The sequence below is a fragment of the Apodemus sylvaticus genome, chromosome 18 (genome assembly GCF_947179515.1).
Source record: "Apodemus sylvaticus chromosome 18, mApoSyl1.1, whole genome shotgun sequence".
Classification (NCBI taxonomy): Eukaryota; Metazoa; Chordata; class Mammalia; order Rodentia; family Muridae; genus Apodemus; species Apodemus sylvaticus.
The window spans coordinates 20,394,755-20,418,098 of record NC_067489.1 but is presented as its reverse complement, the minus strand read 5'-3'; the positions used below and the strand labels follow the sequence as shown (position 1 = coordinate 20,418,098).

At 40.6% G+C, this 23,344-nt stretch overlaps 1 protein-coding gene across 5 annotated transcripts in view; it reads right to left on the bottom strand.

The window, feature by feature from the left end:
• Positions 1–23,344, bottom strand: part of Kat6a (lysine acetyltransferase 6A) — a 203,676-nt gene that overhangs the window by 20,012 nt on the left and 160,320 nt on the right. For 3 of the 5 annotated variants that reach the window (XM_052162285.1, XM_052162284.1, XM_052162286.1), the window contains 7 exons: positions 20,350–20,458; positions 15,320–15,435; positions 14,754–14,835; positions 12,308–12,443; positions 10,536–10,852; positions 8,162–8,280; positions 3,020–3,135 (listed from right to left, as the gene is read on the bottom strand). In XM_052162285.1, coding sequence (XP_052018245.1) covers positions 3,020–3,135; positions 8,162–8,280; positions 10,536–10,852; positions 12,308–12,443; positions 14,754–14,835; positions 15,320–15,435; positions 20,350–20,458 — 995 coding nt within the window. The remainder of the gene's footprint in view (positions 1–3,019; positions 3,136–8,161; positions 8,281–10,535; positions 10,853–12,307; positions 12,444–14,753; positions 14,836–15,319; positions 15,436–20,349; positions 20,459–23,344) is intronic. The other 2 variants (XM_052162287.1, XM_052162288.1) reach the window with 2 other exon arrangements.

Below are 23,344 nucleotides of genomic sequence, written 5' to 3'. Positions count from 1 at the left end.
TGGTGCCTTTTATCCCAGCACTTGGAAGGCAGAGACAGATAGATCTCTGAGTTCCAGGCCGGCCAAAATTACAAAGCAAGACCCTATTTCAAACAAACCAAACAAACAAACAAAAAACAAAGACAAAAGGAAAAAAAATCACAAAAAGGACGGAAAACAAAAACAAAGAACCAGTTAAAAAAATCAGGATGTGCTGGTTTATATTTGTAATTGGTCATCAAAGCATTCCTAAGGCGAGACAGAAGAACTTATTGCTCAGAAACTTTTGGGTCAGTTAGCCTGAAATACAGAGCCAGCAGCAGAACAAGAGACTGCTTCAAAGGTCAAAGACAAGCCCAAAGTTATTTCCTGGTCCCTACATTTGTGTCATAGCTCACACATGTACACATGACCCCCCTCCCCCCCCTCTCTCTCGGGCACGCACACACATGCACTCAAATACACAGACATGCATGAACAAACATGTACTCACATGCATACTCCCCACCCCTCTTAAACTTATTTAAAGAGGCCGAGCAGGAACACCGCAACTTAGTAAAACTTTATCTCTAGGGCCAGAGGCACATCCATCCTATCAGGTATCTCTTAAATGAAACCTAAGTCAAGTTACAGACACATGTGTAGTATGCTGTATGGCTGTGCACTGCAGACAGGGTGTGAGCCACATCCTACTTCAGGCACCGATAAGCTACATCGTCCTGAACATACTTGCTGGACCCATGTCTGTAGATGGAGAGAAGTCTCACTTCCCAGTTAGTGTAGAGACACTGAGTTGGTTATAGAGCTCCACAGTTGGTAGCTACCTGTGCTATAATGTAGAGCAGCAATCTTTACTTTCTTTTCTCCCATTTGACTTCATGACTGAAAAGCAAAGGCACTAAAAACTCTATTTGGTTTCTTCTTCAAGAACTGAGATATGCAAACCTGGCACTAGCATTACTTTCATGGTCTGTTTCAGACCAAGACAGGAGGAGACGTAAAGGAAAGCAGAATGTCTTAAGCTACTTTATTACATGGAGTCAGGCTTGGTAAGACCAGGAAATGACCTCCTAGCCCAGGCGGTATTCGGAAGCTAACCTCTGAGTGTTTGAATGGAGGCTGCCCACCGTGCTGACTTCTGCACTGGGGCCTATCCACGTGCTATAGTATAGCTTCCCTAGTGTTGTTTTACTTTGGTTCACCTATCTGTGTGAACCAGGGAAAGATTACTTAATACACTCGGCATATATAAATACTTAGATTTTATGCAGCAAACCCTAAAGCACAATCCTATCGCTCCTGCAGGATCCTTTCTTTTATGTATGCTACAAAGTCCTTATATGCTATGAGACTTGGAATTTGTTTTAAAGGTGTCTTAGCAAGAAATTAATCCAGAAGCAATCTAGTATAAAACAGTATGAAGAGAGCACCAACTTTATTAAGATGGAAGTTTATTATGTGAAAAATATGATCTCTGAAGAGGGCTGGGAAGTGAGAGTGCTTGCCATGTAAGATCAGGATGAGGCTCAGGTCCAGAATCTGCAGACATCTGGCAGGACTAGTAGCCCACCTGTTACTTCAGCTAGTGACAGCGGATGCCCGAGCAAGAAGGCTAGTGAAGCTGGTGGGTAAGTGAGCTGGTTTGACTGAGAAGCCCTGTGTCAAAAGGGTGAGGGGAGTCCTTCACGCAGCCGATGCCCTACAGCACCCTTGCACGTGCACACTGGCGCACATGCGCGCGCGCACGCGCGCGCAAACACACACACACACACACAAGCATGCATACACAAAGGCACATATACCACAAACACATCTTTAAAAGCCTAAGATCTCTAGGCATTTTACTCAACTCAAATTAAAAAGCACTCAGGAACAAATCCACAGAACTCAACTGAGTAGATGTATTTAGTTTTTAAAAACTTAACTGTAAGAATAAAAACAAGCACAGAAAACAACATCTGTAACTACTAAAGACAGTATTAAGCTGCTGGATATCTCTCATGGAGAACTAAAGAAATTACAATGAATAAAGAAATATATAGGAAGTATCTGAAGTTTGCCGTAAGGGAGATGACTATATAGTTCCTATCCTGCCTCTCTCTGCCTTTTATTATATTTTGGGGGTATTTTCTGTTGGCAATATTTACTCTTTCATTGAACCAGCCCTCCTCACAAACAGCTCTAGTAACAATTTTATCAGAATACATGGCAAAACTTTACCCATACTCCTACTGTCTTATAAGACAAAAGTTCGTAACTACATTCTCATAATCTCTTGCAAGTATGAAAACTGGCTCTCCCCAGCTACTCCTCCCTTGAGTGAGAAGAGTCATGGAACATGTGGTCTCAATTTATCTGCACTACTATCTCTGGACAGCTGACAGATTAAAACTTGAGGTAAGAACCTGCTTTAAAGTGGTGGTGATAGGCACCAAAGAGATGGCTTATTAGCAGGGAAAATAATCTTGAGTTTAATGGCTAAGGCCCACATGGTAGAAGGAGCAAACTGATCCCATGGTTTGTCTACTGATCCTACACATGTGGTGTGGCACACATACAAATATTAATTAAAAAATTAAAAATAATAACATTTATTTCTTTTTGATCATACAAGATCATAGCTATTCAAAACTTCAAAGGAATAAATTACCAAGTAGCAGGGTACTATATGAGTTGCTGAATTTCTTGCCTTCCTTTTACATGCACATATGACACACACACACAGACATACACACACACAGACACACATACACATAAATGGATCATACCTGAATATAATTTAATCTTTTCTTAATAAATTCGACGTAAGAGTTGTTACTCATGATACTACCTTAAAGATAGTATCACAGAGTATTCGTCAGTCAACTTAATGTGGTTAACAGTTTTAAAAGTAGCTCAGACAAGGACATGTAAAGCTAGCTGGAGAAATGGCTGCTAAGCACACTGCTATCATGGACATTTCAAAGCTTTTCCAGGTGAAAAGATGAACTGGAGGAAACACTACCTTCTAGTTCTCACGTCTTAAGGGATCACGACCTACCTCGAGTACTCTTGAGGATATGGAGAGGAGTACCAGGTGTGGATTTCATACTTCCCAAACTCAATGACAGAGGGACAGCGGACTTGTGGGTCAGGGGGCCCAGTTACGCCGACTTTCTGTACAGTCAAGAAAAACATTGCACAAGTTAGCTAATTTAAACAGACTGACCTAATAACAAAACAATAATATCAATGCCTCAAATCTAAATGTTGAAAGCAGAAGCTAGCAAGTCTCACAGTGAGCTATACATTTAAATAGCAGGCTCAAACAAAGAAAGTGCAAGCAAACCTCTTAAAACTGTATGTCGTTGGTATTGCTGAGTTTTCTGACTATAGACTGGACATTTTCCTCAACTAAGCTTACTCCTTTAATGACTTTTATTAAATAAACCTCTGGGTAAAGATAGCAGGGTGTTGACTATTCCTGATCATATAAGCACCACAGAAAACAAACATTATTCTGACTTGGGAAAGTTAATATAAAAAGAGTGTGTCAAAGCAAGTACCAAAAAGGTCTTCAATTTGTACCACGTGTGATTTTCATCATTAGGAACTGGACTGGAGAGATGGCTCAGCAGTTAAGAGCACTGGCTGCTCCTCCAAAAAGTCCTGAGTTCAAATCCCAGCAACCACATGGTGGCTCACAACCATCTGTACAGCTACAATGTTCTCATATACATAAAATAAATAAATCAAACAAAACAAAATAAAAAACAAGTATTAAAACAAAATGTAAAAAAAAAAAAAAAGAAACTGTGCACTTTGATTGAACAAAATCATGCTTTTTATTTTACAAAGGCCAATCTTTCCCTACTATTTATGCATGGAAATGGTCACGATGTTCTCCTCACTTCTGTCTACAGTATACTGTCAAGAAAGAAGTGGTGTTTGGAGCCTTGGTGACTTGTTTTCTACATCAGAGGTTCAAATACAAGCTGCTTCCAAAAGGTTTAAAACATTAAATTCAAAGGCCATCTCATTTACTCTGCACACAACCAAGCAACAAATTCATATATACACGTGTATGTGTTCATCATGGACATTTTATAAATATTGATTCACCTAAAAAAAGATGACAGAACTACAACTTAGGCTGACCAGATAGAAGTATTAATAATTCCTCATCCAAAAAAAAAAAATCAAAATTATCTTTCAATGTTATCTTTTTAAAACCACTGAGAGATTAAAAATCCTCTATTTGGAGTCCATACATACACCTACAACAAAACTAAAAAGCTAAAGACTCATATTCTAAGGTTTGTTGAAGTTCATTAATAAGAAATTAACCTCGTCACCACACCTGATGGGCAATCCTCTCCTTCCCCTTTCCTAATCATTCCCTTTTCTCAAAGGCCAAGGGACTCATCTCCGGCTTCTCACTGGAATACAGCCAAGAGAGACCAAGCTCTTCCTGAGACACCTTAAAACAAAAGATGATTATCTTCTGGATAGAATCCCCTGTATTACTAGTGAGTTCCAGGACTCCTCCGACCATTAAAGAGTATAGAAACACAGCAAAAGCAATTTAAATGCAATTTTGTAAAAAGATTTTAAAAAGCTCATCTTTAACTGCATTCTAGATTCTACGTATTCTAATTTATAAGATAATAAGTAATATCTTTTCATCTGTCTTTGCACCTCACAACAACAGGGGTCATTTAAGAAAAAAGAATAACCAAATACCAGAACCCCAAACTACCTTCCTGAAGTCTGGACTAAATAGGAAGTCTACTGCTGGAACATGCACCTGCTGTGCTGCGGCCTGCCATGGGAGAGTCTTCCCATCCGCCCCACAGTGCTCCTCCAGTCGGATACCCGATGAGAAGGTGGAGACCCAGTTCCAGTATAGCTGTTTACACATCACCACAGGGAAGAGCCAGACTGCCCACACACACCTTCACCTGTGGCGCTGTGCAATGATCTGGCACATGCGCTCATGCACATAATTACTCCACCCCCACCCCACCCCAATTCCCCTGGGGTAGCCTTTAGAGGAAGGATTTTCCACTCAGGTTTAAAGTCAACAAGGCTCTACATCAGGAAGCGACTGCACTTGCATCTTGCCCTATCCACCACTGAATCTCCACAAGGTCGTCTTAAAATTTCCTGATCCTTGGCCCACCTCCTGTGTTCTGGAATTATAGGTGTGTGCCACCACCATGTGATCTTATGTGGGACCAAACCGTAGGACGTTGTGCATTCTAGGCAAGCACTCTTACTGAGGTTAACATCCAGCCTAAGAAAGACCAAGCTCAATGAGACAGACTATCATCTTGCTATTTCATTTGAGGGCTTCCCAAGAGTTAGTGATTAAATAAAACCCCAATCCCAACTTGTGGCCAGTTTCTCCAGTCTTACTTGTGATCCTTACTCATCCCCTAGTCAGATTGAACTTAGGTCCTCAACTTTATTCCTCTGAAGCTGACATTTCCTAGGCAAGTCCCTGTGACAGACACTGCCTCTTTTCAGTCTTGTAGATCATTCCTTTGAAACATCTCCCTTTCTATGTATCTTCTGAACACAGCCACACAATACAGGTGAGGGAGCCCTACTGCAATCTCCCACTGCCTTCTTCCCTTCTTTCTAGTGCTGATTTGTATTCTGTTTATTAGTGTTTGCCACTCGTGTCACTGATGAGACTGAAAGCTCCTAAGTCTGTATCTTCACCTGTAGTTCAATACAGGTCAGGCACATGCAATAAATCAGTCCCGTGGAGGAAGATCATTAAACCAGAACTTCATTTCCACTTCATATGCTAATGATTTAAACATACAACAGCTAGCTGTTTATGTCCTTCGTGAAGATATACGCTTACTAAGTTGCTGTGGGATGTCCCTTTACTTGGGGGCGTCTCCACCAGTCTTCACATCTGCTTAATGAATGAGACAGTGGAGGGCTGGGTTTGATGGTTAGCAATGATTACCAACCCAACAGGACCTGGAATCATCAGACACATGCCTCTGGGTGTGATTACTGACCATCTCCAGACAAGTTTAACTGAAGAGGAAGACCCCCACACTCAGATTGCGCAAAACCTCCTAACAAGTGGCCTCAACATAAAGAAAACAGAGGGAAAAAAGCAGTGTTGTCTGTCTGCCTTTGCTTCTTCCTAAACATGAGGCTCAAGGTAATGGCTGCTAGAATCCTGACAGCAGACTCGAGGATCTTCACCTTTCCAATGCAGACTGTCTATGAGGCAACAGAAACCTTCTAGACCTTTAATTCCAGACTGCGGAAGCATCCAGATTCACAGACTGAACAGCCACCAGCCTGCATGTGACTACTATTGATCTATCCAACCCCTACTGTGTAAGCTAATCTACTAAATCCCTTTGTGGCATGCATCACACACGCATGCACAGTACACATACACCCTAGTCTATTTGAGCTGTTCTCTTACAGAACTTCAGCTGTTCCCCAGAAGCGCCCACATTCTACTAGCAGCACTACTCGTGGTTATGCCTGTCCTGGAGCTCAGCAGCTCCTGTCCCTCTCAGCCATCGTTCTCTTCAGGTGCCTAGGAGACCATTCAAGTACTGTTTCTCCCAGCAGAAATGCTCATTCATGAAGCAAAGCCTTGACTTGAGGCTAACCACTCAGTTTACAGCAGTAAATAAAGACAAACTGTCTGCTCCTAAGGAAATTACATCCTAGAAATGAATAAATTCAAACTGAGTATGCAAGTACAAGTCTTTTAACCCACTTAGAAGACGGAGGTGGGCTTTGAATTCAAGGCCAGGCTGGTCTACACAGTAAGTTCCAGGGTAGCCAAGGCTGCATGGTGAGACCCTGTCTCAAAATAAACAGATAAATAAAATAGATTCACAAGATGATGAGCACTAGGAAAAACTGCAGGCAAGGGATGGCTAACACCATGGGCGGCTGACTATTTTAACCTTAGTTTGAGTTGGGATGGCCTCTCTGGAAATCTGTGACCTAGAGGAAGTAAACAGTCAATCAACTAGGCATGTGGACATGAGAACACCAAGTGCTATGGTTAGTCTATGATTGGTGTATCTGAGGAACAGAGGTCGGGGGCTGGCTAACACTGGGCCGGGGTGGAGGGACAGCAGTCAGAGAGGGCACTGTGCCCGAGGGCACCTAAACCCTGAGATAAGGATATAGATGCTGGCTGCTTTAAAATTCTAAGTGAAGCTAAGAGACACTGGAGGTATGCTGAGCAGAAAGGTGGTACAATTCAATTTAGGTCACAAAATAAGCTACTCTATGTAAAGAACAAGAGGAGAGACTGAGGCAATGCAGCAGGAGGAGCGGAGGCCCGAGGCCCAGCCTGGAGACTATGGCAATCCATAGCAAGCTGGGAGCTGGGAACCAGTAAGAGCAGTCCTGCCCGGATACAGTCTCAGTCTGCCAATGGCTCTAAGGCGGTGCACAGGCAAGAATGCCAAGGAACCAAGAGCGCTGCCTGTCTGTGCATGCAAACGCACAGACATAAACACTGTTGTGGTTTGGCTCTTAAATGTTCCCCAAAGCCAGCTTATGGCAGACACTATTGGGAGATGAAAGAACCCTTAACAGCGAGGCTTAAGAAGGAAGCTGGGTCAGGGCACACCTTTAAGGGATTACTAGGATCCATGCTCCTGCCATTCCCTCTTCATGACCTCCATGTCTTGTGCTTTTTACCAAGACGTACTATCTTTAAACCTAGAGCGTTTTTACCCACGCAACAAAAGAGTATGAACTGAGTCCGAGTGAATCTTCTCTGCGAGGCTAGAGAGCTAGCACAGCATCAGAGGGCCTGGTTTGATCTCCTGCGCCTACACAGTGGCTTACAGTCTTCTGTAACTCCAGTCTCAGGAAACACGCAAATGGTAGTACACAGATTTACATGCAGGTAAAATACTCATACATATAACAAATAATAACTGCATAATAACTAATTTTACTTAATACAGTAAGAAGATATAGTGTGCTCCCTTAATACTTAATACTTAATACCAAAGCAATTTACTTCTTGGCAAAACATAAGCAGCTGCAGTTGGAAAGGAATTCCGTAGCAGGGAGAGCTACACATCTGCCCAAAGCACATCAGTCTCAGAGTACGCTCCACTCTTGTTTTACCCACCATACACTCAGATCTGTTTGCTATCCTTGACTGTTTAGCCAGAATATGCAATTTTACCTGCAGTGCTTGTTCCTGGATATCACGAAACAATTCCATATCTCTTTCCGTCATGATTTCTTGGCTCCCAAAAAGCCGCTCCTCATTTTCTTGTTTGTTTTCCCAGCCATCCTGATTGTCTACACATAAAAAAAGGACTTGTGTGTTATTTCTACTGCTTTCAATGTAATAAAACTTTCAGGCTGGAGACCTTAACATTACGTATGTTCTACCCAAGAAAAGGACAGCATTAAATTGACTCTCAGAAACATTACTCAAGTATTAAAAATCTGTCCTTCTGATAAAACACCCAAATTATCTTAAACTTTCCTAAAAATATGGCATAACCAAATTTAAACTCGTTAGAAGATTAATTTCAACAGATAGAACAAGGGTCTAAAGAGCAGAAATGTTATTTTGAAAGTGTGACTATTGACACTTTTAGCATTAAGTTAATGTGTCAACAATCACCACACAGACTTCAAAAAAGCTATGTTAACTGATTGCAGGAAATACTAACTCCCTTCACATTCTGGGTGCCCTGTTAAAGCACAAACTCCACAAACCTGAGGACCACAGATGATAATCCTCTGGGTAAGTATGAAAAATTATGATAATCATCCACTAAATGATGGCTCTTCCTCAACTGGGCAAAATAATTAGTGAAGGGAGTATGGGGGTTATGTAGGTCATTGTCCTCTGCATGTGAAGATGGCACTGCTGGTGACCTCCTCTTTGAGTCTGGCTGAAAAGACCAATCAGTGACAGTTCTTTTTTCAAATTGACTGCAGAGACTGCTCTGTGATTCATTTAGTACAAGAAGAAAAAGAAGACAAACACTCAAGAATGACAACATTCTCAACTGAAAAGACAGTACAGTCTAACGCAACCAAGTAGTTGTAATGCCCCCTAGTGCACGGCACAGATGGGTACAGGCACAGACCGAGGACTGCACTCCGTGGCACTGTAGAAGATGATGTGCAAATTGGTTCTTAACATTTACAATGCATAAATAAAATCATAGAGCCTATAAAAGTAAACTGCACCAATGATTAAAGTTCAATTTAGATCTCTCCACATTTTTATACATTGGCTCGTTCTAAGTTTCCAGCAGGTTCTTTTAATAATCCATTTTCAATGGATTCCATTCCAAGGAAAATTTTGCGAGTCAAACATAAATGGACTATGCATCTTTCTGGATAACCACGCTCCAACTGAAGCTCACCGGTGCATAATCTAACATGGACAGTCTTGATGTGAAGACTAACTGACTAGCACTCTAATGAGAGCCAAGTCAGGAAGTTACAAAACGAAGGATCAGAGGGGCATGAGGACCCCCTCCCCTGGACAATCAACCATTCACGTATGCAGGAACTTGTTCATGGGATATTTGAGAGGGAAAACTAAAATTAAATTCTCTTGCACTAGGTAAGACCTTAAAACTTAAAGACAAAACAAAACTTTATTGGAGGGGAGGGCATATGTCAGGATATATTATGTGAGAGAAGAAGAACTTAAAAAATAATAATGTTAAAAATCTGTATTCATAACTTCATTGTTTTAAACAACAGATTCAACTCTCAGGAAATAAAAAATAAATAAGACAACAACAACAACAACGACAACAACAACAAAAACCCTTTCCTGTAGCAAGACCCTGAAACTTTGGTCCCCATGATCTAGTTTGTTCTTATTTTTCAAATTTTCTCAGAGCTCTTTCAACTCCATGACATGACTATTTTGTCTTAACTCAATCCTTACAAAAGAGACTGCTTAACGTTTTAAGTCTCTGACTTGACTTATCTACACTACTACTAAGCATTTCCACAGGTAGTTCCTGTATTGAAAGGTGGGAAAGCAGGCTCAACATAGGCTAACAGGCTGGAGCTATATAGAAAGCCCCTTCCTTCACTGCTGAATATATGAAAACTTACAAATACATTTCCCAGATCTGAAGTAGAAAATCGTACATATCATCCTGCATACGTTTTAGTCTTTTCTGTATACTTAAGTCAATAGCATTTAACCATGGCTGAGGTCTTCGCAGAAATAAAGCAAGAGCCACAGTGCTTGAGGGGTTGCAGTTCTGCAGCTTCCCCCGCCCCGCCCCCCAGCTCAAATCCCTGACCGCATGTGTCTCGTGAGCATGTACCTTTAATACATTCTTCTATATCAATTTTGTTTTGACACAGAGTCTCATTATGTATTCCAGGATGATCTTGAACATGTCGTCCTCCTGCCTCAGACTCTCCAGAGCTACATACGATTACAGGTTTGTGCCATCGGACTTGTCCAATAATTTTTACAATGAAACATGAACTATTCTATATGAACAGTATTAATGCAAATAATACACTCTGTAATGCTTGTTTCTAAGCTTGGTTCAAACTTTTACCTGTGGGCCAATCTGAAGCACTTGATTTTCTGTTGCCCTTTTTCCTGACTCTGTATTGCTCCGAGTAGTCCACCACTTCCCCTCGGGCTTTCCGCCCATCAGGCGAAGGGGTGAAGAATTTGGTAAGGCCGTCAATGAGCCCTTTGGTTTTCTTGTTGAACTTCAAGGGGGCATTGCTATCTCTGCAGAAGTCCAAGCCATCTATCCGCTCTAAATAGCCTTCTTCTGATGATGACGCTGACTGGCTGGAGACAGTGATTTTACGTTTCCGACCCCTTCCAGGACCAGTTCGAACTTTGCTAAAGGGACCTTTTGATCTAAAGAATCAAACAGGAAAAAAATATAACTATTAAAAAGAAATTATCATAAGCGTTGTATTTAATATGAAACATAAACTTAAAAATAATCTGTAGCTTTATTTTTAAAATATACTTATATTAAACTAAACTTATATATATTATTTTAATATATCTTATATATTAAAATAAACTTATATTAAACTAGCACTCAGAAGGCAGAGACAGGGTGGATCTCTGTGGTGAGTTCAGGCAAGTTTGGTCTATATAGCAGATTACAGGACAGCCAAAACTGTACATTGAGACTTTAGCAAAAAGAACAGAACAAAAGAGAGAGAAAAGGAGGGAGGGAAGGAGAGAGGGAGGGAAGGAGGGAAAAAAAGAATGTATAAACGATAAACAGTTATATTATCTTAGAACCACCTAATTCCAGGAAGCCTAGTTTTCAGTGGGAAGAACCTTACAGCAGAATTTCAAATACATGTTCACACCATTTGTTGCTAATATACAATTAGGACAAACTACATCTCTGGCACATGAATTAGATCACTGAGCAACTGGTTTTCTGCATTATAAAGCCCTCTAATTCTGTGACCACTGTACCAAAGAGTTATACTTTTAACTCTACAAACAAAGAGGTTTACTTTCTGAGCATCAGACATCAGATCACTGTAGGAGGCGAATGAGAGCTCCTGTAAGAGGAGCCCTGACCAGGACGCTAGTTCTGAACCGCAAGCTGCTGACGCTCACTGCTGTCTGTGTGTCGCCTTTAAGACGGCATTAGGTGTACAAAAGATCCATACATTTGAGACTAAAAAGAGGTTTACAGATTTAAAACATTTTTACATGACCCAAAGTGAACTACTATACACGTTTCCTAGGAGACAGAAAGCTACTGAAAGCTGTCCCACCACCTCCAGAAAGCCTTGTTTCCCAGTCCACAGTCTGTGGCTCTTCTGACAACCAATGAAAACACACCCCAGGAGAGCACAAGGCTGAGACTTGTCACCTCAGTCCGACCTTACCCAGTGATCTGCTTATGTCTACTGATAAACAACCAAGGCTGCATCCGACAGACCCATCCACTGCAGTTGCGGTTTCCGTTGCTATTCAACACAAGCAGTGACAAGGAAAGGGCTAAGCCACACAGCTGGGCGCCAGACTTAGGTTTTAATCCAAGCTCAGCAAGTAATGTAGAACTTTATGCAAATTAATTTCTCTATGCCTTAACTTCTACTTTTGAAAAATAAGAGTAACTGCTGCAGCAGCACTCTACTAGGTTGCAGGGACACTCAATGGCTGGATGTAAGAGGCACTTAGAGCAGGGCACTTTATTAAGGGCTAGTATAATTAGCATGTCACATAAAAGTGCCAGTTCTAACAATGGACTCTTGTCACAAAGAAAACAAGTGACTCCTACACTATAGAGAAGGCCCTATCCTTTTCTCCCCTCACCTTGCCATAAGTACAACTTACACCGTGTTTTGTTTCTTTAACCTGTTTTTTGGACGTCCTATTGGATTAGCATATCGCCGTTTTATCTGTGCCGCCTTCTTTTGCAGAAGTTTCCGTCCTTTTTTCCTAGGTCGGCATATCTGACATATCCACATGCCTGTGAAAGAATAAAATTCTTTATAAAATTCTATATAAAAATGTAGCTACAAATATATTGAAAGGTCTCATATACCCCAACCCCTTGAGGTTAGTTTAAGAACTATGTGAAAATCTAATGAAATGCTTCTGGGAAAGAAAAAAAAAGGCATAAAAACGGATGCAAATAAATATCTACAAGCAGCTCAAAGAGATTCATATACATCCTTGAAACAGGTGGCCATTGATTCTCCATCAAAAATTTCAGCTCTAGCCAGGTGTGATGGCACACACCGCTAATTCTAGCAAAGGTATGTAGATCTCTGTGAGTTCTGGGACAGCCAGAACTACACAGAGACACTGTGTCTCAAAATAGGGGTGGTAGGAATTCTGTTCAAGTAGATCCCAGATAGTCATAATAAAAGGCCATTTTTCCCCAGAATATTGGTTGCTACCAGGACAAGGAATGGGAAAAAAGTTAGTTTTAAAGATCTTATAATGTTACAATGCCAGAAAATACTCATAGAGGGATGTCAAAAGGACTTCGCAGTCAACTTCAAGGTATTTCCAATGGACAAATGACCAAAGCAATGAACGATCACCCACAGGATAAAAAAATTCATGCGTCGCTGCTGATTTAAGTAATTTAATAAATAAGCAACAGCAGTTATTTATGTCAGACTTTCACTTAGTCAGTTTAGAAAGAATGGTGGACTAGACAGTCACCACTGTGCAGATATCATATTAAGAGTTGCATAGGCAAGAAAGATTGACAGTTGATAGTGGGCAAAAAGGAAAACCAGTCAGGTTTCTTTACAACTGCAATTAAGTCATCAAAGAGACATTACTAGTAATAAGGTATATCACTACTATCTATCTGTTGTGATACCACAGGAGGCACAAAACTCAATGTAATGAGAAATGGAAGGGTTTCTGAGAGGTAACAAACTAGTACTCTCCAAACCTATCAAAGTTAGGAAAGACAAAGTCTAAGGAATTATCACAAGCTGAAGACAGCCAACACAGCCTGACACTGAGTGTGAGATCCTAGATGGATACTGAGAATTCTAATGAGGCCTCTAAGTTATGGTTAATCACATACACAATGGCTTTCTGGATTCTATGTCTTATGGCTTTTGTAAAATAGTAACAATAGGGGGCTAGTAAGGAGGCTATGTACCTCTGTTGTACCAGCTTTCTGTAAATAAAGTCTTTCCTGCCTTAAGCTATTATAACTTTTATAGAAGTTAAATGTATAGGAGAAACTCAAATGGTAACCTTTGAAAGATGATCAAGACAGCCTCATGTCTTAACTTCAAAGAGATGCAAAGGAGAGGTAAAGAGGTTATTCATACATATTTAGGTGTTTCTAGAAGTGACAACAGGATGTCATAAGGGTAACTAAAGGAAGACATATAGGCAGCTGTAAACTATGGCTGAGTCCTTTTTACTCTAAGCAGACATTACCAAGTACTACTCAGGTGTCACACTATAGTTGAACACGTAAAGTGTTATTCCACACCTGTTTTTACTTAGGGAACGCACAGACCGAAAGCAAGAGCTGAAATAGAACCTATGGAGACGGGACTTGGAAAAAAGGGGCTTCCGACTGCCACCAACTGTCTCTGCACCACAGCCCACTGGGTTATTTCTCTGAATGTTGTTTCTTTCCAAAATGTGAAACAGGGTCATGAAAAGCTAGCTAGACTGGCCTGGAACTCACTTGATTCAGGCAAGCCTTGAATTTATGATGCCCATCTCTCAGAATCCCCAGAAGTGGGGATTATAGGTCTATACCACCAGACATGGCTTGATATCTTCTTTTATAAGAAGTATGACTATATGACCAAACAGTGCTAATAAGCAAAAGGCAGACGAACCCCAGCAACACCTTTCAAGGATCAGGTGTCAAGAGTACGCAAGCGCACTGAGCTGCACCTTATGATTTGCATACTTATTTGGTCACAAATTATTTGTTTAATTTCTTTTAAGTTTTGAATACATCAGGTTGGAGTCTAGGACCCTGAAAAGTACTGAGCAGTGCTAAAACCAACACAACCTAATACAGTTTTATTTCCTCCTGAGCTTCTAGCTAGAGACAAGCAAATATTTCAACATAAATCGTTTCATCCTTCACAGACACTGCAATGTTGACAATAAATACAAACATGTTAACTAGCCTTAACAAAAAGTATGGCCTACCTGTAAGATGTCAGCTGGCTTTTTATTTATACAATCTCAAAATGAGAATCAATTACTTTTCATCTTAAGAGAAGATAAACTGTGGCTCCACTAGCGCCCTTTCAGTTTGATTTCAGAAGGAACGTCTCACCTTTTGGCATCCGTGTGAGTGGTGGGTCACAACACTCCATGTGAAAACCTCGGTCACATGAGTCACAAAACAGCATGTTATCCTTAAAAAGAAGAACAAAGAAAGGAAAAGGAAAAGATATTTCTGCTTAACCTTAGGAGACAGAAAGATTTTAGGACTTATCAAACTGGGAAACTTCAAAGATAATAATACTATAATATTAAAAAGCTTTCTTTACTTAGTATTAACTTAGTAAACAATCTAAGTTAGGAGAAATCTTTGGTGAAGAACTACAGGCTCAATATTTTCTAGTACAGTAATAGGCAGGTAAGAGTTAACCCTAGTCTGTCGTAATAAAAATGAAAAAGGATAACTTGTAATTAACAAAAATATTCATAAATCAATGTCTCTATACTGCTCAAATGAATTGGGAACATTCTTGAGAATAATTTAGTATCTCTGCAAATATATGATCAAGCTGCTTTACAAATGACCAGTCTACGGCCAAGTGAAGAGCATCCAATGACTGGCATCTACCTGGAAAGGCTACTGAATGGCACAGGCGGAGGAGAAGCCAAGATACTCACTGCATTTTTGCCTTGATCACGACAGGAGCTGCATGTTTTACACTCAATGCACTGCCACCGTAAGGCCTTCACTCTCACTGTTAGTTCTGGAGAAAACTTTAAACATGATGGATGACCTAATAAGTGTGAAAGAAATTCACTGATGAAAATCAAACCTTATTTTCTAATCCTACTAAACAAACAGTACAAAAGTTAGTAATTAAGCTAACTCTATCAGATAACGCAAGATGCTCCTGGAAGCTTGCCACGGTGTGCCACCGAGACTTGGCACTCCAAGTCGATTTCCTAAAAGCAAATGAACACTCTGCCCACACTGTAAGGGTAAACATCATGTCCAAACCTGTGCTGAGTCTGCACCAAAGTACTGTTTGGACACGTGCTGGCATTTATATAAATACAAATATGCCCAGCCACCAATAAGCCAAGCACACAAAAATCAATTTGCACATATTTTGTACATAATACCCTAGAAAATAGAACTGCAAACACTCTAAAGGATTGTGATTCACATTGACACCCACTCTTAGGTCTCATTTAAAAATATTAAAAATTATTTGCTGGTGCAGCCCTGTATGTCACAGTGGCATATAGAAGTTAGAGGACATTTTAGTAGAGTCAATGTCCTTCTACCTCAACAGGGGTCTGAGGAGTCGGAGGCTTCTGGGGTGAGCATGTTTACGTGCTGAGCCACCTTATCAATTCAAGTCATATTTATTATTATAATACTTATTTATTCACATGCACGCACAACAGTCAAAGGACAGTCTGCAGGAGATGGCCCTCTCCTTCTGCGTGTGAGCCGTCAGCATCATCCTCAGGTTGCCTGGTTTGGTAATTTTCACCCTACTCACACTGACTATGATCTGAATTTTTTAACGGGAATAGTTAAGTTTCATAACTTTTAAATACAGGATAAAAACATGAAATTTTAAATAATTATATGCTCATGTTTTAAGCTACTTAAGCTAAATCTAAAAGAAAAGCAGTATTTCTGCTGGGATCAGAATCTACAACAGCTGGAGGGTGGGTGGAGGGAGGGAGACTCCTCCCCAAGCTAGTGACACAGTGATTATCCAGGTTTCAGACTCAATTAGGTCTTCTTCCACTCCTTTAGTTATCTTTCTTCTTTTGCAAGAGAAAGGCTAATTCAATCTCCCTTTCCCTCCCTCCTCCTCCCTCCCCCCCCCCCGCCCCCCCCCCCCCGTTTTTGTTTCTAAAAAAACTACCTCTTTTATGAGGTAGTAAGTTCATCATCAAAACAATAGACACTGAAGAAAAGCAGGAGACAGAGTGACCTACAAACATCATCTCTAGTAATAGCTGTTTTCATGGTCTACCCTTCCAAAACTAGATCAAAGTCACCGCTAGCTAGAGATCAGTCTCTGCTTTGTTTTTCATTATTTAGTTCTAGTGAACTTCTATTCCTAGTCTTCCGACTGATTATATGCTCCTGGTTAGATGAATGGTCACCTCCATGACCCTATTGCTAAATACTCACTGGTAGGTTGTTTCAACTTAACACAAAACTGGACGAACTCGGAAGAGAGTCCTAACTGAGAAAATGCTTTCGTAAGACTGGTGTGTAGCAGGCACGAACCACACTGTCTTGATTAATGACTGACGTGTAGTGCCACCTCTGAGTGGTTGGTTCCTGGGTGCTGTGAGAAAGCAGGCTGAGCAAGCCAGCAAGCAGTCCTCCTCAGTGGCTCTGCTTGAGTTCCTGCCTTGACTAGCTTCAAAGGTGGACTGTGATGTATAACTGTAAGCTAAATAAAATACACCCTTTCTTCCCCCAACTTGTTTGTGCATGATACTTTATCCCAACAAGAGAAACCCTAACCAAGACATCCTGGTTATAGAGTTTTCTTATTTTAAATGAAAATTATAAGGGGGGGGGGGGGGGGGCTCCTGACAGTAAGGCTGGTAAGTATCATGACAGTTTCAGTTTGATTGGTTGAAATGTATAAGCTAAGTTTTCTAAAAATCACAGTGTCACATCCAATGCCACTAAGAAAATATAAACACTCCCTTGTATTTTACCCTGAAGTGTACACAATTTACAGTCTATAGTGTCTAAGCTCTAAAAACTTACATTTCCCTGCTGTTTAGCAGGCATTGTTGGGGTTTTGTGTAAGCTCCACCCCACACCTACCTGGCAATAGCCAGGTATGCCCCGCCCCAGAGATCTGGCGCACTATAAGAGGGGCTACTTGCTCCTCCTCTCTCTCTTTGCTCTCAGCTCTCCCACATACTCTCACCTCTCTGCCCCTGGGGCTCTTCCCCCTCCTCCACGTGGTCATGGCCGGCCTTCACGCTCGCGCTCTCTCTCTCTCTCTCTCTCTCTCTCTCTCTCTCTCTCTCTCTCTCTCTCTCTCTCTCCCTCTCTCTCTCTACCACTAACTCCCATCCCCTATTCTGAATAAGCTCTATTCTATACCATGTCTCTGTGTGTGTGGTCCCTCAGGGGCAGAGGTGTCCAGGCAAGAGCCCGCCTGGACACCTTCCCCCACGCCGCCTAGCCACACTCACCTAACCCCAAAGTCCTTCAGGCATTCCTGTTGTTATCTACAGGTGAATCTCTTTTTATAGACTCAGCAATTAATTTGCTCTTAAGTAAGCTGCTTGTTTACAGACATTTTTCTCTTTAGAATTTATGCTTAGAAATGTGAAAATACTTCTTTTTACTCACAAGGAATTTGGACCTTTCCATATATAATATAATTATTTTCCCCAAACTATCCTCCCTCTTTTTATCTTAGGCTTATCCATGTTTTGCATATTTGATATGTCAAGCTTTCCTCCCCTGACCTCTGCCTTTCCCCCTCTGAGATTTTGTTCTCACACTGAGTAGGCTTGATCTGTGTAAGAATACAGTACTGTTGAGATGACAGTGTGACTTCTAATTCAAGACTCTTCCGTGTCTTTTAGATATCTGCTTAGACACAGTCAGTCGCCATGGTGTGGCTACCCACACTGCCTCAGTTACAGGGCCAAGGGGCAGAAACTAAAGCTTCTTGTCACCAGGCCACAGCTTCAACCTGCCAGTCAGGTAAAGAGTCGGCAGGGAAGTTTTAGGGGTCTGAAGCACAAATCAAAATCTTAAGTATGTCCTACTAAGACATACTTAATACTTAATGTCAAACTGCCTACATAAGACACTTCCAAATTCCCAACACAGAGAAACAGTATAAAACTAAAATGCTTGTCATCAATATAAGCTGCAAGTCTTTAGATTAATTTATATCTTTAGCAATAGACAAGTTATTTTTATAAACTTTTAAATTAAAAACCTAGCAAATTAAAAAAACTTACACCCCCAAACTATCCATACCCAAAATCCTTACATTCTCAATTAATATTCACACTTTCACTATCAAATATTTTTATGCATTTATCCACTACCAGAAGTGAAAACTTCATGACAGTAAGTACTGGAGAAACAATTGACTTTATGCCCTCTTTCACAATTCTTAAGATTAATTTCTGAGAAGGGCTCCATTATTAAAATAGTCAGGGTTTCACTGCACTGTACAGCTGCTGCTGTATTTCATCTAATCACTATGAAACCTACCCAGAATTCATTTCTGCTTATTATACTGTAATATATATAGTCTCTCTGCACTCAGAATGTATCCCCGTCTTCTTCCAAGGCTTCTATGCAGACAAGAGCATGTGCTGGGTGTAGCTCACTTAGTAAAGCACTTGCTTGATGTGTGAAGTCCTGGCTCCCACTGCCAGAGGGAGGAGCAGGGACTGCAAAGTCAGAAATTATATTTACAGACACCTTTCCACCCAGACTCTAGTGAAATGCACTGGGCATGCTCTGGGATCTATGAGGCAGACATAAGACAAAGATCATCTTCCCTCTCCCTCTAGCACTGTTTCTGCATGATGAACAAAGTCATGAAAATGACAGTGTCCTACTGTGCAATAGGTAGTGGAGATGTCAAATAGGCACCTGAGGAACCAGAACCTGTAAGTTCCACGAAGCTCTCCTATTTCCAACTCTCCCTAGTGGAGAAAGGCAAGGTAACGTCACAGTCTGGCTGTCACTTCTGCAGGAGCCTTAGGCTCCAAAGCCTAACTTATCCGCCCTTCCAACTATCTCACAAATACCCATTTCCAACATCAAATTCATCTTCTGTTTTCTGTCTCAAATCCTGAATGTTATTGTTAAAAAGCACTAAAAATGAAAACAATCATTAAAGATAATGACTTATTAAAACCTTCCTGTACAGTCTTGTGCATTCTTAAATGTACAGTAAGAATATCTGTGGAACCAGTATTCTGAAAAGTCTTCCTAGAGACCTAGGATTTCATAGGCTCAAAAACCCCAGTGCCAACAGGATCCCAATGTGACAACCTGGAAAAACAATCTTACCTTTCTGGTTCTGTGTATGAAGCCTGAGACAAGTCAAGAATGATTATGTTCTATATGTGTGCACACCTGAGTGTACAGGCACCCGCACGCATGAGCGTACAACCCTCGGCTGTAGTGCCTAGGAGCCAGCCACCTTTTTGTGAGACAGGGTCTCACTAGCCTAGAGTCATTAAATAGGTTAAGCCTCCAGCTAGCAAGTCCCAGGGATCGATCTCCCTGTCCCACCCAGCCGTGCTGGGATTAAAAACACACATTAGTACCCTGGGCCTTTCATGCAGTTTCAGAGGTTGAATCAGGTCTTCAAGTTTGCATATCAAGAACTTTACTGACTGAGATCTCACCTGTTTGAATGTGTTTACTGAAAGAGAAAATAAACTTTAAACTGATTGCTGTGACTTAAACAAGTACTCAACAGTGAAATATAAGGAACAGAGAAAAGTTCATAGACATTTACAAAAAAAAAAAAAAACAACTTGAAATACAACAATACATTTCAGCTATTCAAATCCCTCTGTAGTGTAAAAGCTCAACTCAGTTACTGAAAACCAGAATTCGGTTAAAACACGCATGTGGCAAGGATACCAGTGTTTTTAAGCGGCCTTCTCCTTGTCTTGCAGATGTATTAGAAGGCAAACAGGAAGCCACGTACCACTGTTGCCACAGTCTGCGCAGGAGATGAGTTCCTCAGGCTTCTTTTCCCGGTTTTGCTCTTTTGTACCAAGACAGAAACTACAGATGGGGATTGGTTCAGCAACCGGCTGCAAAGAAAAACAAAACTGATTCCACTACTAGTACTTTTTTTAGTATGAGCATAAAACTGAAGTTAGTTTTACATTCTTTTCTAAGTTTATATAACTATGAAACAATTATATCAGTCTTTGTAAAATTCCTACTTAGTAAATTTCCATAAAGCTTGCTTTGCCCAAGTGTAAGCACAAAAGAAAATGTATCTGGGATCTTGTCTGGATGCATGAGATCTGGAAAAGAAATACATAAGCTGAATGCAGGGTAGAGAGCATTGAGCACTCTAAGGATCAAACAACAAACACTATCGTTCTATGCAGTAGTGGCACTAAGAGAGAAACTCTCATGGTGATTTGGAGGGAGAAAAGATCAGCACTTCTTCCACTCCTGTTATGGGTGGGGGCTTAGCAAGCTAGTCAGAGGACAAGAAGTGAGTAAGAGTGTCTACACCTGGCAGAGAGAAAGGCAATCCAGGAGGTACTTAGAGGAAGGACCCTGATGAACCCTGCTAAGGCCAGGGTTAAGGGCATGGATTCTGTGTGAGGAAAAGAAGAAAAAGAAAACAAAACAGAAAAGGGGTAGATCATTTTATGAAAACTGAAGAAATTGGCCTTACAATTATCAACAATATGTACATGTTATTTTCCACGTAAAGATTTTTTAACGTGTATGATTGTCTTACCTACATGTATGTATGTGCATACATACATGCCTGGTATATGACCTGAAGAAGCTGTCAGATCCTCTAGAACTGGAGTTCACAGACCCGTCCAAGCCTAATCCTTGTACCTCACTGTTCCTGTGATCTAAATAAAAGTAAACTGATTCCTACAGTTAAGCTACACTCCATTAAACACGGCCACCAGAGTGGAACCCAAGAGTTAAGGTAACTCATGTGCTTTAGTTGCTTCAAACCACCTAGCACAAGTCTGCACTTCAGATTAAAGTGCCAAACGAACCACAGACCCTGTGTGAGCTGCAGCAGCCTAACCCTAAGTCCTACCACATCTGACCTCATCTCCCATGTCCCAGCCCTAGCCCCTCCATCGTCCCTGCTTCTGCTTCTTCACAGTCAAGATATTCCAGAGCAGGACCCCGCCTTTGCTTCCTTCTATATAGACTGCTCTTGTGCAAGCCTTTCAGATTTCCACTAACCTTGTTAGTAAGGCTTTCTCTTAGCCTCCTCACACCCTACTAAACCCCCTTCAACGCCACCCACACACATAATCATTCACAAGGTCATTCCTCGCTCTACTTATTCCTTCATTACTCACTAACTGATGGGCAGGGGCATCCAACTGACATCTGTCCACAACTGTAAACTCTACAAAGGTTCTGAGTTGTATCTGTTTAAGACATTTATAGTACTGACAGCAGTGAACAGCATATAATAAGCACAGTGCATATACACTATTGAATAATTAAATTATCTGGCAGAACAAAAACAACAAAAATAGTACCTGTATATAAAGGAAAATAAAACAATAGTAAATAGATGCTTGGGTGTTCAAAAAGCAATTTCACAGTGATGTCAGAGCCCCCACCAATACTCGAGACTTTCAGCTACACAGCTTACCTCCCTCCATCTCTCTGACGCATCCCATCGGGACTCGTAGGGTTAGGCACACTGTAGCTGCATTTCCTGTCTATTGGTTTATGTCAGGGCTTCCTTTTACCTGTGACCACCTTTGCCCCTCAATTTTTTTTAAACAACCCCAGTTATATAGATACAAAAAGTAGACATACAAACTAAATATTTAGTGGTAGTAAATAATAATAAAATTTAAGACAGTTTTTGTACACTTATTTTTATTATTAATTAAAAATTAAAGTAAATTTGCATAGTAAGATGGATAGGTTTATTTATTTTTACATAAGGAATTAAATCTTGGTTGGATATCTAAAACTGCAGCAACTTCAACATTATTTGAAGTTTATCAATATTTTGATTTTATAATTGTGGAAATGCTATTTCACCTAAATATATAGTATAGAATGTCAGAAGTATAATTAGGGCCACTTTAGAAATTACTGGAAATTTTGTCCTAAACCCAAGCCAAAATCCATACAACTTTTTATGAAATTTGTCAGCAACTAAAATTTAAATATTATAAATTTTTAAACATTTAAGAACAGTAAGTTTAAAACCAACTCTAACACACTCCGATCCAAAGATGCACTGATGTGATATTCACATGTGAAAGAATGGCAGTGCAACATCCCAGCGGTCATTCTTTTCCATAATTACACCATTATGTTCCTAGAGCAGTGGAAACGTTTTACCTGTAGGATAAAACCACTAGATTCATAACACACAGTGGCTCCAGATCTGAGCTGAGGTACTGGGGGTAATGCTTGCTGGTGGTGTAAGTGTTGTAGCTTCGGTACCAAGGATGCAGTGAGATTGCACAACACCACACAGGCACGCACAACCAGACACCTAGCTCACTGCCGTCTGATTTTTGTCTGTTAACATTAAAAACCTTTTACTGTTTGTTTGTTTGTTTTTTTCCTGTAAACCCTACGTTCAGTTGTATGGCACTATGGGGTTGTAAACCAAGTTTAAGCCCATGTTGAGATATCCTCAACAGTCACCAGATGGCAGTATTGAAACAAACGTGAACTTTTTAAACCATCTTGGGAAAACACGAACAGTACAAAATTAGCCCAGTGACTGTCTATTTAAAATTTAGATCATGAAATAACTTCTAGATACAAACTTTATTACATCTTACATAAGGAACATTTTGAGTCTCCAAATCCATCACTTGAAATACTATCTTTGTAAAGCCTAGTGAAAATTAAGATAAAAAAAAAATCTGAATGAGTTCACAGCAAGATCCAGATTCAAAACAAAAAGTTTATCAAGAAGTACCTAATTCATGTAACAATGGCACTAA